Below are 16,156 nucleotides of genomic sequence, written 5' to 3' on the forward strand. Positions count from 1 at the left end.
ACTTAAGATCTTGTGAACTGACCGATTCATAAAAAATGAGGTTTTGGTCCAGATCGTGGTAGTTTTACCCAAAAAAAATATTTGTAAATGTGCTTTTCTTTTATACAAACCCTTTTATACAAAATCTTTTTTCCTTTAGTCATACTTCTCATTCGTTCAATATTTCTCCAGCAGTCCGCCATATTCTGTATGTTTATTATGTTTTAGTTTGATATATACATACACTCACCGGCAGAGAAAACGGGCACCCCAAAAAATGGGTCATTTTTAATGTCTTGTATTTCCTAAACCTGATGTCCGATTTAAGTAATTTTTTTAATATGTTATAGCCTTATTCTTTATCAATATCGCTGTAATAATATTGTGGCTAGACAGGTACATTGTCATTGTATACAGGGTGTACGAATCAAACTGTGTTTTTTTCTCAAACTTTGGAACACCCTGTGGAATGTTCTAGCTTTTATAAAATACTGAAATTATAACCAAACTATAGCCTCAGGTTTTCTTAACATTCTGTTTTTTGATTCATTCGCTTATGTTGGATAATAAAAAAGTTAAGCACTTTAACAACTACCCCTGTTTTTCGTTAATACAGGGTGTTTTTAAATAAGTACGGCAAACTTTAAGGGGTAATTCTGCATGATAAAATAATGACAGTTTGCTTTATAAACGTATGCCCGCAAATGCTTCGTTTCCGACATAGGGGGTGACTAAATTACTGATAATAAATTTTGAAAGATATGATGAAAGAACGGCGTTGTGCCATGCAGTGATTTAATAGTATTGAAAAATCTTATAACGGTTAATATTGTTTTTATTTAGCTTATGCCTCGACAACTAATGGCCATTGGCATGGTACAGTTGATTTTGAAATCAGATAGCTAGTGTAGTGTGTGTGTTGAGTAAATGTCTTGTTACTTTGAAAAGTCGACTTCATTGTCTTTGCAAAGAGACGCTAATTGTATCCGAACGTCTGTGGTCCCTCCGGTGAGTACCGATCCCAGAAGGATAGCAACTATTCTCGTTTACTAATTTTTAATAAATGAAAAATTTCCTACCCAGCTGAGATTCGAACTCACTATCCCTGAATCAAAAGGTAGGCTCTCTTACCACTAAGCCACAGAGTGTGGAGCGTTAATATTTTGAAAGTCAAACAAATCAAGATATAAAATAAATCTTAAAATAGAAATATGTTTAAGATTAACAAGAATAAGTTTACTAACAAATACCACACTTGGTATTGAAAATTTGTTAAGGGTGTAGGCGCAAAATTTCGCGCCAATATGTTTTAAATGCTTTCATTTTTTTCAATACATTTCATACTGAGAAAACTAATAGGTATTTTTAAAAAATTTAAACCCAGAATGAAAGATTACATTATTACCGAGGGCTGAAAGTCCTGAATAACCAAAAAGTTTCTTTTGAATAAGATATTTGAAATTAAAATTCACACTAAATTTTCTCTTTTTTTTTCACCAGTGTAACTTATTACAATAAATGTTATAGAAGTTTTCAGGGACTTTCGGCTCTCGGTAATAATGCAATCTTTCATTCTGCGTTTACATTTTTCAAAAATACTTATCAGTTTTCTCAGGATTTGAAAAAAAATTAACGTTTTTAAAATACATTGGCGTGTGTTTTACGCCTAAGCCCTTAATATAACATCATGAATGATATCATGAACCGTGATATTACCCCAGGCTGTGGGTGAAAAAACGTGATATAATTCAGAAATTTTTGAAACATATCAGGTGTTGTAAAGGACGATGCCAGGAATAACTTATACTAAAATGTAACCAAAAATTTTGTGTGGTTTTTTATTTATGACGATTTTAATTTGTTAAATTTGCAATTTTTAAAGATTTTTAATTTTGCAGCTTAGGATATTCATTTTAGAGAAAAACTTTTAAATAGAAAATTGTAGTAGATTAAAAAACCTACAATTTGAGCTATGGCAAGTTTAATTTCGTTAATACGTTATTGCAAAACAGCTTGCGAAAGGTCCAAAATGGCCGTTTTTTGCAATTGCCTTATTTATTGCAAAAATAACTTTTGTGTATTTTTTAAGGCTTGAAAATGAAGATCTTTTATTACTAAACATAAAAAAATTTGTAGTGAAAAATTGGTGAACTTGTTGCTTAGATATTATAATTTGTTTATCCCAAGAGGTCAAATGTCCAAGGCTATAACTTTTTGAAAAAAAATCGTACAGAGTTAATCCAAGATCCACTTTCCTTGTAAAGACTTATATTTTCATATTATGATGTAAATAAATGCGTATAACATTTTTCAACCTGTTATTTCGGGTTTGAAAATAAGGGGGCAAATTTCGTTATAAACATTTAGAACTGAAGCCGCACCTGTACATCCTATGAGTTTCTAACTTGCAGATTATTGTTGCTGAAGTTAAAATAAAGATTCCAAACCAAATAAAATTTTCTACGACCAACTGAAGCCGAGATAATTGTTTTTGCTTTCTTAAATCGTAGTAACTTTATTTAGACCAATTAAGAAATTATTTCACAGTCATTGACTAAAGAAAGACATATTAACTTAAAATAAAAAATATTTTAACCAAAAATTACGTTTAATTATTAAAAATGATTTTTAAAGTGTGGTGGAGATTTATTTTTCGTTACGACTGTGATTTATTGTGTCGGTTGCCCTTAGCAACGGCTAGCAACTTATAATACATTGAATCACGGTTTTTGCTTTAAATTTTAAAGCACCGCTTGGATTGACATGAAATTTGGCAAACACATAGATAACATGTTATAGAATAAAAATGACATTTGGCCTCTGTGTGCTTTTGTCCTGGGGGTGAGTTTCACCCCTTATAATGGGTGAAAAAATATATGTTCAAAATAAGTTCGGAAATGGATAAAACGTCTAATTCTAAGCACCTTTTGTTCTATAGCATTTTTTCGCCAAGTTAATACCTTTCGAATTATTTTCGAGTAAATACCTTCATTTTTCAACAACAACAAAAAAACACGTTTTTAGGCGGTTTTTGACAAATATCTCAAAAAGTAAGTATTTTATTGAAAAAAAAAGAGTTTTAACAAAAATATAGCAAATTAAAAATTGAAAAAAAAATGATCTATGCATAAAATCTCTAGACCCAGTAGAAACAAAGTTCTAGCTAATGAAAAATAGGTTCATATTAGTCAAATTTCAAAGTGAATTATTTCAACGTGAAATAACCAAAAAATCATGCACTTTTTGGAGAAAAATCATTACAAGTTTTTTAAAGCGTTTAAAAAAATATGTATATCTGTTTTTTAAAAAAGTTTATAGCATCAAAAGTAAGCAAGTTACGCTGAAAATTAAGTTGATCTCTTTTTTTGGTAAAAAAACTCGGGAAATTCACCCCCTAATTAGCATCAAAAATGAAATTAATCCATTTTACTTCAATGTTGTTTTACTCGTGTATGTGTCGATTATGTCTGTAAGTTTCATCGGTTCAAAGTTCTTATTTTTAAAGGGACTGTAGTTAAAAGGACTTGAACTAGTCAATAATCACGAGTGTATGCAAATTTAGAACAGCCATATCTTAACAAATTTTTGCCTTGCAAAAAAAAGCAAAAAATCCAAAATATTCATAACAGCAAAAACTACATTTTTTTACTCTTTGTGACTTTTGGTCACACTAATAAATTTTAAGTTATTTAAAAAAAAACATTTTTTTACTCTTTGTGACTTTTGGTCACACTAATAAATTTTAAGTTATTTAAAAAAAACATTTTTTTCAAAATTAAAAATTAAAACAGATTTACTTTAAAAGCATTTTTTTTAAATAAGCCCATTGAACCGATGATACCTACAGATCATATAAATAATACATGAGCAAAGTAATTTGTGAAGCGGTAATGATCAATTTGATTTAAGATGGTAATTAGGGGGTGACTTTCCAGAGTTTTTTGACCAAAAAAAAAAGAGATAAACCTTATTTTCAGCGTAACTTGCTTACTTTTGATGCTATAAACTTTTTTTAAAAACATATACATATTTTTTTAAACACTTTAAAAAAGTTGTAATGATTTTTCTCCAAAAAGTGCATGATGTTTTGGTTATTTCACGTTGAAATAATTCACTTTGAAATTTGACGGATATGAACCTATTTTTCATTAGCTAGAACTTTGTTATTATGTTTAGTATTGAAGGATCTTCATTTTAAAGCCTTAAACATGCATAAAAGTTATTTTTACAATAAATAAGGCAATTGCAAAAAACGGCCATTTTGGACCTTTCGCAGGCTGTTTTGCAATAACGTATTAACGAAATTAAACTTGCCATAGCTCAAATTGTAGGTTTTTTAATTTACTACAATTTTCCATTTAAAAGTTTTTCTCTAAAATGAATATCCTAAGCTGCAGAATTAAAAATCTTTAAAAATTGCAAATTTAACAAATCTTGTTAAATAAAACCGCACAAAATTTTTGGTTACATTTTAGTATAAGTTATTCCTGGCATCGTCCTTTACAACACCTGATAGGTTTCAAAAATTCCTGAATTATATCCTGAAACCGACCTATTTTTCACCCACAGCTTGGACTATACATATATGAAAAACATTACTTTTAGTTCATTATACTAGAAAAGTAAGTATATTAGTATTTACTTATATATTTATACTTTTCCGATTTTGTTGCAAGCTATAATATAAACAATGAGTTAGGAAATACTATATGTTATATGTTTATAATTAAAATTTTACTTTGTTTTTATGTCCTTGTCCATTTCATACCAAAGTTTCATTAACTTCTCCTTGGTTAAAAGGTTGTTATCTCCAGTCCTATTTTGAACATATTTAGCAAACAGGGAAAATGGACTATTCCTTCTGTGATTTAATGGATTCCCATGATGTTTCTTCCATTCTTTTACCTAAAATATTATCATATAATGTATAAAATAAATTAGAATTATTTTCATTCTTTTACCGCTTTTCCATGTTCTTTTACAGCCTCTTGATCTTCTTCATTCTTCAACTGTTTAAGCGTATCAGAATTACCCAACACCTTGATATTTTCGGCCAAGAAGCTCATCTGTTTTTCATTGAAGAACTGAGCTTTTGAAATATCCATTCCATCCTCTCCATACAAAAACTAAAATTAAACAATCCGTATTTTGTAAAAGGAAGTTGAACTATATAACAAGGAATAAAAATATTAATTCTGTAGTAAGATAGATCAGACACTGAGATATACAATACTAAAATATATTATAATCAACTATTTATAATGGGAAATAAGTCACAATTTTACCAAAAATTTTTTTATTTAAATAATATAATAATTTAAATAATAAATAAATTGAAATTAATTATTTATTAATATTTATTTATTTATACTTGTTTTTAATTTTAAATATATATCTAATTGTTAATATTAGAATTATAGATTATAAAATTTTTTAATATAGAATATAATAATTTTATCCTACTAACTTAAGAAATATAATTAATAATTTAAGCGGCTCTAATTATGCTAAATGAAGCCAATTGTGCCGCAAATTCCTGGGTAGAATGCAGTAGGATGTGGTTACCCATACTGAAAGAGGAAGTCAATAGAAAGAAAATACCACGATTAGTAAGTCAATAACATATCGAGTTAGTACAAATTTTATATTTTAGTATTACTTATTGTATATCTATGTATTATTAATATTATTTATAATTTAAACATATTAAAGTCAGAATTTGGTATTAGTTTTTTGAAAGTAAATTAAATGTAAGACCAAGTACTTACGATGTCGGGATAGTATCACGAGGTTTTTTCCTGGTTTTCCCTCGTGATTTACTATGGAATCTCTAACGCGAGAATTTTACTGTCATCGTTGCATTTGGTTGTCTTTTTAAAGAAAGATCACATGCTATGATATTTTTTTGTAACGGATATTCTTGAGTTGGGATTGATTTCATGTAATCGAATGAACTATTTTTTAGTAAAGTCGTCCCAGGAATGCAACTCATAAATATTGACGATATCATTTTAAAGTCTTCTACTTTAAATTGTATAATATACGTCTGAATTGCCAATATAAATGAGTCAGATTAAATAAATTATTAGAAGAATTTTTTTACTTAGCAACAAAACTTTTGTTTATTTTAGTAGTATTTTGTATTTTGACAACGAAACCCGATTTGGGCTTCGAAACGTTAATAAAATCTTTTTTGGTAAAATTGTGGCTTATTTCCCATTATAAATAGTTGATTATAAAAATGCAACAAGGAAATAGCTTCAGAACATTAAAATATATTAACGCACCATATTTAAATTGGAACATTTTTGATGTCTCGAATACCATAAACCTATCGTCCGATTTGAGTAATTTTTTAATATGTTATAGCCTTATTCTTTAAGAATATCGCTGTAATAATGTTGTTGCTAGACAGGTAAATGTCATTGTATATCGGGTGTAACAATCGTACTGTGTTTTTTTTTCTAAAAGTTCGGAACACCCTGTGGAATATTCTACAATTCACAAGATGCTGAAATTAAAACTCGTTTGTAGCCTTAGGCTTTAACATTTTGTTTTTGATTCATTAGCTGTGTTCGATAATAAAAGAGTATGTACTTTTATATTCCAAATGAGGTTTGCTATTTGGTCTTGATCAATATCATTCCAAATCTCGAGAGCTACTGCTTCCAGTGCCGGATTAACCATTAGGCAAAGTAGGCAGTTGCCTAGGGGCCTTGGCCCCAAAGGGGGCCTCGTAGGACCCAAAATGAAAAAATAATAATTAGAATTAATTAAAAACTATAAATCATATATGTTGAAAACTTAAAATATCGCGCAATACCATAACTAGGTTTCACACGGAAATCCATAGCTAGTGAAGCTGCAACCAATGAAAATGCACGTGATGAAATAAAAAAAGCTGAGTGAAACAAAACTTCCGTAACTAAAGAAGATGAAAAAACATACAATGACAGTTGTATTCCAGTTCAAGAAAAGGACCAGAAACCGAAACTAAGCTAAGAAGTTGAAGAAATTGAAGTTAAAGGTAAAGTCGGCCCAGAATTCGGAAACAGCATATGATCATGGAATATCAAACGAAGAAATATGGAAATTTTGGATTGGGAAAGGTTCTTCAGAATGTAAAAATCTTGATGGAAGTTTTTCAGCATCAAAAAGAAATTTTGAAGGCATTACAAGATTTTTTACACAATGTATGGTTTTTCGAAATAATATCAGTGTAACAAAAATTAAAAGAGATTGGTTAACGTACTCTCCCTCAAATGAAAATGTTTACTGCTTTCCATGTATTCCATTGTCGAATTGAAAGCTCTTTGGAAATTTAATTTAATCAAGAACGGGATTACTGGATTCAAGTCCTGAAAAGAGTAGTCCCTGTGGTTAAGTTTCTATCTTCTCACGGATCATCGTGTATGTATACAGATAGTTTCAAAAGTTATGCATTACCTAAAATTATGCTCATTTTCATAGTTGATTTTTTCATGAACAGATTAACGGATTCCGCTAATTTCTTTTTTATTATTTTAGATTTTTCTTTTATATTTACACAGTTGGGCAAAGGTTTACTCAAACTTATTTTTTGTACTTATACCGGGTGGAAGAAAATACATGCTTTTCTTATGTTAAGTTTGAGACACCCTGTAGGGGGGAGGACGAGGTACAAATGTGAGTATGCATCAAAATCGTATTGTAGTCTTATATTTTGTAAACATTTTGTTTTGTAAATGTCTCTGATATCTTTAGAAACAAAAAATAGACGGTTTTATTCTTTAACATGTGTTTTAACTGAAACAAAAGTTTGATACATCCTGTAGAAAGGAAATGGTACAAAGGCAGGGTTGGCGAAAACCAAGGCTTTCTCGAAAAAACCAAAAAAACCAGGTTTTTTTGGAAAACCAAAGTAGGTATAAGTCTAAAAACTTTAAAAATGAATTTATTTTATAAAATTACCTAATAAACAATAAAAAAATGATTAAAACAACTTTTATTTTTATTTACACACACACAAAATTAATATAACGAAAAAACATAATCAAACGTTATAATATTCAAAATAACTAAGTCCAAAATTAAAAAAATAGAAATTATTTATCTTAATTTTCTTCATTTGCGGCAGCTGTAGTAAAAACTTCAAATAAACACACCAGTTTGGAGGCTCCGTAAAAAAAATAGAAATAAAAAACCAGATTTAAACTAACTGGTTTTTTAATAAAAAACATAAAAAACCAGTTGGTTTAAACCTGGGTTTAAACCAAGGTTTTAAGCATGTTGGTTTAAACCTGCCAACCCTGTACAAAGGTATATATCGAAATTATTATTTGTTTTTAACTGGCGACATCCGATACGTGAGGAGGGCATGTCTTATCAAACCAAGAAGATGAAATTATTTCATATATCAAGTGCGAATGGAACAGAGCGTTCAAAGAAAGAAAATCTTTGCAATGGACCTCTCGCTATTTAAAGAACCTCCACGTATACACTAAATCCGTACTTACTCTCAAGGAAATTCCACTTCCAAACATCACAGAGCCTCCATTAAACAATCTCGTCTCTCTTATGTTGAGCTATGCATACGCTCACGTGGTCGACAAGTAAGTCTTAAGGTGTCGAAAATAATTGTTAACGTTTAGCGTCTTTCTGTTTTTAAAGGTTTGTTAACTGTCATTTTTTATTGTTTCAGTTAAAACACGTCATACCCGATCAGGGAACGCAAAATTTTACGAAAACCTCCAAAAAAATAAAGGAAGGATGAAATTTTGGGAATAGGTAGTTGAAATTGTCTATTATTATACAGGGTGTCCCGAAAAGAATGGTCATAAATTATACCACACATTCTGGTATCAAAAATAGTTCGATTTAACCTAACTTACCTTAGTACAAATGTGATCTTAAAAAAAGTTACAGCCCTTTGAAGTTACAAAATGAAAATCGATTTTTTTCAATATATCGAAAACTATTAGAGATTTTTTATTGAAAATGGACATGTCTCATTCTTATGGCAGGAACATCTTAAAATCAAATTATAGTGAAATTTGTCTACCCCATAAAAATTTTATGGGGGTTTTGTTCCCTTAAACCCCCAAACTTTTGTGTACGTTCCAATTAATTCATTATTGTGGTACCATTAGTTAAACACAACATTTTGAAAACTTTTTTGCCTCTTAATATTTTTTCGATAAGCCAGTTTTTATCGAGATGCAGGTTCTTTTTTAGTATATGTACATACAATTTTTATGGGGGTTTTGTTCCTTTAAACCCCCCAAATGTATGTGTACGTTCCAATTAAACTATTATTGTGGTACCATTAATTAAACACAGTGATTTTAAAACTTTTTTGCCTCTTATGTCTTTTTTTGATAAGTCACCTTTTATCGAGATGTGGCTTCTTTTTCAAAATACACCTAAAAATGTAAATTATAAATAAATTTTCAGATTATTAACAGGTCTCTATATAGCCCAATAAATGACCGTTTTGGAGTGTAATTTCCAGGGGCAACTCCGAATTGCATGAAAATTTGGATTTAGGTTCTACTTACCCTCCACTTCAAAGTTGAATTTGTGCCGTTGGTTGCTTTTACTTGGGGAGTGACATTTACCCCTTCTCCGGGGGTGAAAAACGCGTTTTTAAAATAAGGTCGGAAATGGATAAATTGACTTATTTTAAGCACCTTTGGTTCTATAAAGTTTTTTACGTAAGTCAATACTTTTCGAGTTATTCGCGATTTAAAATGTTGATTTTTCGACAAAAAACTACGTTTTCAGACCGTTTTTCCCAAATAACTCAAAAAGTAAATATTTTATCGAAAAAATATTTTTAGCAAAAGTGTAGCCTATAAAAAAACGAAAAAATGGTTTACCAGTAAAGTCTACAAATTGAGCAGAAGCAAAGTTGTAGCTCATGAAAAATACGTTCTTATTCGTCTAATTCCAAATCGAATAATTCAACGCGAAATCTCCGAACAAAGAAGGGTTTTTCGGGAAAACCTCATTAACAATTTTAAAGTATCGAAAAAAAGCTTATTACTTGTTTTTTACACAAGTTTAGAGCATCAAAAATAAACGAGTTACACTAAAAAAAGTTGGCCCCTTTTTTGGTAAAAAAAAATCGTGAAAACCTCCCTCTATTTAGCACCCTAAATGAAATTAATCGTTTGGCTTTACCATCTATTTTAACTGTATGTGTATTGTTTATATGATCTGTAAGTTTGATTGGTTTGAATAGACCGTGATAGTCGTGACGTCAAAACGTCAAAAAAAGTTTTCCAAACACGTTGTGTCTAGGTACACGCTAAAATGTACGCAAATAAAAAAGTTAAACTTCATCAAGCTAGTGACTATTTAGCGTGGACAGTGACTGTATATTTTGATACACGCTATTTTGATATGTTTAGTGTTTGTTTGATAGAAAAATATTTGTTATGACGTTTAATTCTACCTAACTTTTTTATTTGCGTACACGTTAGCGTATACCCAGACACAACGTGTTTGGAAAAATTTTGACGTTTTGACGTCACACTATCCCAGTCCATTGCTTATTTTTGAAAAAATTTGGTTTTATATTAAAAAAAATTTTCTAAAAATTTTTGAAAAATTTCATTTTTTCAAAATAACTTAAAAAGTATTAGTGATAAGAAAAATCTTAAAGAGTAAAAAAATATAGGTTTTGCTATTATAAATATGCTAGTTTCATTTTGTTTCTCCGTAAGACAAAAATTGGTTAAGATATGGCTGTTCAAAATTTGCATACACTCGTGATTAGTGGCCCATTCAAGCTTTCTCAATTATAACCCTTTCAAAAATAAACACTTTAAACCAGTGAGACTGACATATCATATAAAAAAATAGATAGGTAAGTAAATTGTTTTTAAAGCGGTAGCGATTAATTTTATTTGGGGAGCTAAACACGGCGAGATTTTCATGATTTTTTATAAAAAAAAGAGGACCAACTTTATTTTGAGCGTAACTCGCTTATTTTTAATGCTAAAACTTTTGTTAACAATTAAAACAAAGCTTTTTATAAACACTTTAAAAAAGGTTAAATGGATTTTTCCCGAAAAGTGCTTAATTTTTCGGTGATTTCACCTTGAAATATTCGATTTGGAATTAGACGAATAAGAACGTATTTTTCATGAGCTACAACTTTGTTTTTATTGGATAGGTAGACTATACTGATACACCATTTTTTTGGGTTTTTTATAAGCTACACTTTTGCTAAGGATATTTTTTTCGATAAAATATTTACTTTTTCAGTTATTTGCGAAAAACCGTCTGAAAACGTAGTTTATTTTGTCTAAAAATCAACATTTTCAATGGCAAATAACTCGAAAAGTATTGACTTACGTAAAAAACTCTATAGAACAAAAGTTGCTTAAAATCAGTCAATTTATTCATTTCCGGTCTTATCTTGAACGTATGTTTTTTCACCCCCGAGAAGGGGTGACTGTCACCCCCCAAGTAAAAGCAACCAACGGCACAAATTCAACTTTGAAGTGGAGTGTAAGTAGAACCTAAATCCAAATATTCATACAATTTCTGAGTTGCCCCTGAAAATTACACGGTATCGCCGAATTTCCCGTTCATTTACTGGGCTAATAATCGTACTTAACCATATACAAATATGTGGTGGATTCGAAAAATATTCAAAATATCTCGATAAACACTGGCTTATCGAAAAAGTACTAAGAGGCAAAAAAGTTTTAAAAAGATTGTTTTTAACTAATGGTGCCACAATAATGAATTAATTGGAACGTACACAAAAGTTTGGGGGGTTTAAAGGAACAAAACCCCCATAAAATTTTTATGGGGTGCACAAATTTCATTTTAATTTTTTTTTAAGATGTTGCTGCCATAAGAATGTCACATGTCCATTTTCATTAAAAAATCTCTAAGAGTTTTCGATATATGAAAAAAAAATCGATTTTCATTTTGTAACTTCAAAGGGCTGTAACTTTTTTTGTGTGCACTATTGTATATAGGTAAGTGAGGTTCAATCAACCTATTTTTGACCCCAGAATCTGTGGTATAATTTATGACCAATCTTTTCGGAACACCCTGTATAAGAAAAAGTTTACAATTCTACATCCCCTTGATTTTACAAAAATTGGAAAATACGTGGTGAAAGTTTTTTTCTCGGGGGTGAAAAAATATACGTTCAAAATAAGTCCGGAATTGGATAAAATGACTAATTCTAAGTAACTTTTGTTCTATAGAGGTTTTTTACTAAGTCAATACTTTTCGAGGTATTTGCGAGTGAATGTGTTCATTGTTAACAAAAAAAAAAAAAATGTTTTTGGACGGTTTTTCGGAGATAACTCAAAAAGTAAGTATTTTAGCGAAAAAAATATTCCTAGTAAAAATATAGCTTATAAAAAATTAAAAAAAAATGGTGTATGCGTGAGGTCTGCAGACCCAGTAGAAGCAGAGTTGCAGCTAATGAAATGTAGGTTCTTCTTTTCGTCAAATTCCAAATCGAATATTTCAATGTGAAATAACCAAAATCGGAGCACTTTTTGGGGAAAATTCATTACAACTTTTTAAAGTGTTTAAAAAAAGGTTTATTTTTGTTTTTTTAAAAAAAGTTCTAACATTAAAGTAAGTGAGTTACGCTCAAAATATTGTTGGTCCCTTTTATTTTTTGGTAAAAAAATGGCAAAAATCACCCCTTAATTAGCTTCTCAAATAAAATTAATCTTTATCGCTTTACAAGTTACTTTACTTATGTGTTGTTTATATTATTATCTATAAGTTTCATTGGTTCAAAGTGCTCAGTTTCGAAAAAAATTGGGTTTAAAATAAAACATTTTTTTTAATTTTGAAAAAAAAATCGTAATTGTTTATGGAATTAACTCAAAAACAATTAGGAATACCAAAAATCTCAAAGAGTAATAAAATGTACGTTTTCTTTTCTGAATATTTTTGATTTTTTGTATTTTTGTTGTGACAAAAATTGGTTATGCTCTGACTGTTCAAAATTTGCCTAAACTCGTGATTAGTTACTCGTTCAAGCCATTTTAACTACAGCTTTTTTAAAACGAAGCACTTTGAACCGATGAAATTTACAGATCATATAAATAATACATAGACAAAGTAACTTGTAAAGCGGTAATGTTAAAATTTATATGTCATGCTAATTAGGGGGTGATTTTCGAGATTTTTTTACCAAAAAATAAAAGGGGCCAACAATATTTTGAGCGTAATTCACTTACTTTTAACATTACAAGTTTTTTTAAAAAACAAAAATAAACTTTTTTTTAAACACTTTAAAAAAGTCAAAATAAATTTTCCCCTAAAAGTACTCCGTTTTTGGGTTATTTCACATTGAAATATTCGATTTGGAATTTGACGAAGAATAACCTACTTTTCATTAGCTGCAACTCTGCTTCTACTGGGTCTACAGACCTCATGTATACACCATTTTTTTCAATTTTTTATGGGCTATATTTTTGCTAAGAATATTTTTTTCGCTAAAATACTTACTTTTTGAGTTATCTCCGAAAAAATGTCCAAAAACATGTTTTATTTTGTTAAACATGAACATATTCACTCGCAAATAACTCGAAAAGTATTGACTTAGCGAAAAAACTCTATAGAAGAAAAGTTGTTTACAATTAGTCATTCTATCCAATTCCGGTCTTATTTTGAATATATTTTTTTCATCTTCGATAGGGGGTATTCCCCTCCATTTTTGTAAAATGGAGGGGATGAAGAATTGTAAACTATTTCTTATATAATAATAGACAATTTTAACTACCCATTCCCAAGTTTTAATCCTTCCTTTATTTTTTTTTGGGGTCAGATTGTTCTTTGATCGGGCTATGATGTTAAAGAATAAATCTGTATATTTATTTTCTTTGTTTCTAAAGATATCAGGAACGTTCAAAAAACAAAATGTTCATAAAACATAAGACTACAATACGATTGCGATGTATACCCACACTTATACCTTGTCCTCCCTACAGGGTGTCTCAAACTTAACATCAGAAAAACATATCTTTTCTTCCACCCGGTATAAGTTCAAAAAAGAAGTTTGAGTAAACCTTTGCCCAACTGTGTAAATACCAAAGAAAAATCCAAAATAATAAAAAAATTAGCGGAATCCCTTAATCTGTTCACGAAAAAATCAACTATGAAAATGAGCATAATTTTAGGTGATGCATAACTTTTGAAACTATGTTTATATAAATACTAGTCTGGCAATGTTATCCAAATAAGTTTGTTTTTTGCAGTTTTTACATCGGACAAAGTATACTTTTCTATTAATTCTTGAGTAAGAAGGTGTATTTTTATACCGGGTGTCTACTTATATTTTCCCCCATTTTAGCTGCCTATAACTTCTAAACGGCTCAAGATAGAAATATGTTTTATTTTAGTAAAAGTTTTGTCTGAATGGATTGAGTTTTTCATATCGCTTTCAATTACGAAAAAAAATGGCGGATTTTTGAAAAAAACTTTGTTGACTTTTTTTTAATGCAACGCCCAGTATATTTTTTTTTGAAAATTAAAAGAACGGTCATTCAACTATCCAACAATATAAAGTTTTTTAAAATCGGTTGTCAAATGTAATTAATTTTTAAAATGAGAGCTGCAACGTGTATATCACATAACTAAAGACATTGATTATAGACACGGATTACAGTCCGTGTCTATAATCAATGCTAAAGAACTTAACTAAGCAAATTGATATTGTGTTATGTAATTTTCACATTGCAACTCTCATTTTAAAAATTACATAATTGCTCATTCATTTGACTACCCATTTTAAAAAACTTTATATCGTTGGATAGGTAAATGACCGTTCTTTCAATATAGTCGAGGAAATGAAGCTGAAAAAATGGCAAAACCTCGCAATTTTTTCGTCCAGCATCGATTTGTACAAAAATTTGGGATTAGGCTCATTACACCCTCTAGTTCATTTTCTATATTGAGCCGTTGTACGCTTTTGGTTTTGTAAGGGTGAAAACTACCCCTAGTTGTAAAAATTATAAAATAACATTTTAAACTTTAATATTGTCAACATTTGGTTCTTATTAGTTACATAATGAATGTTTTATGCTTTAAGATATACTATCATAATATTTCAACCCTTAAAAACACCCTTGTTGGAGCTATATATAAAAAATTTACTTATCCCAAAAGAATAATTTCGGCTTGCATCGATTTACATAAAAATTTGAAATTAGGATCATCTCACCCTGTACTTCATATTCTATATCATGCTTAAGGGCGTTGATAATTTTTAGGGGTGTAAACAACCCCTTATTGTCAAAAATTATATAAAAATATTGTATACTTTAATATGGGTAAAATTTGGTGTTGATTGGTTAAATAATGATTGTTTTATACTTTAGGATATAATATCATAATATTTCAACCCTTAAAAACCACCCTTAATAACATTACAGTTTTTATAAGTAGATATTTTAATAGGTCTATACAGAAAAAAAAGTAGAATTAAAGAATTACAAAAACATTTATTTGCACCAAAATACTAATTTACAAATATGTACAAATACAAATAGTTTTTTAGTCATCTTCTAGTATACGAACCGGTTCTGTGGTATTATATATACATTGAAAATTATCCATAAGCGGACTATCCGAATTTTTCGAAAAAAAAAAATTCGTCTTATAAACATAGCTCCTTCATTTTTGGCGGTGAAAAGATTTTTCACAAATGACTTTGTATGACTTTTGAAGAGTTATAAGACTGTGTAAACTAAATTCCGTAAGATCCCTCAGTTTTTAATTAGGGTGGGTTTAAAGGGCTCGAATAAGGGGGTGTTTGCTCGTAAATATAGGTTTTAAACAGCTATATCTCGCTAACTGTTCACTGTAGTGAAAATCTATGCACAAGAGAATTTTAGTTATTAAAGAAGCTACAATTTGGTAATCTATCATTTATTTCGTATCTCCAGTATTTTCGGAGATATTTTGAAGTAAAAGGTGAAAAATGGGAAATTCCAAAAAAATTATTTTTCTTTAAACTCCATTTTTTCTAAAATTAGGCCATTTAAATAGGTCATACTTCTTGGTTGTATTGATAATACAAATATAAAAGCAATTACAGAAAGGTGAAGACCAATTTTTAATCAGGAGGGTAGTTAGGGGGTTGTTTTCACTGATTTTTTCATAGAGAAAAGCAGGTACCAACCTTTTTTTGATCATAAGTCGCTTATTT

General features: G+C 29.4%; 1 protein-coding gene across 2 annotated transcripts in view; it reads right to left on the minus strand.

Annotated features, from left to right (window-relative positions):
• LOC114341305 (DNA-directed RNA polymerase I subunit RPA1) overlaps positions 1–16,156 on the minus strand; it is a 158,952-nt gene that overhangs the window by 40,173 nt on the left and 102,623 nt on the right. For both annotated transcript variants that reach the window (XM_050645351.1, XM_050645353.1), the window contains exons 17-18: positions 4,941–5,105; positions 4,718–4,884 (exon numbers count right to left, since the gene is read on the minus strand). In XM_050645351.1, the coding sequence (XP_050501308.1) occupies positions 4,718–4,884; positions 4,941–5,105 (332 nt within the window). The remainder of the gene's footprint in view (positions 1–4,717; positions 4,885–4,940; positions 5,106–16,156) is intronic.

Source organism: Diabrotica virgifera, chromosome 3 (assembly GCF_917563875.1).
Source record: "Diabrotica virgifera virgifera chromosome 3, PGI_DIABVI_V3a".
Lineage (NCBI taxonomy): Eukaryota > Metazoa > Arthropoda > Insecta > Coleoptera > Chrysomelidae > Diabrotica > Diabrotica virgifera.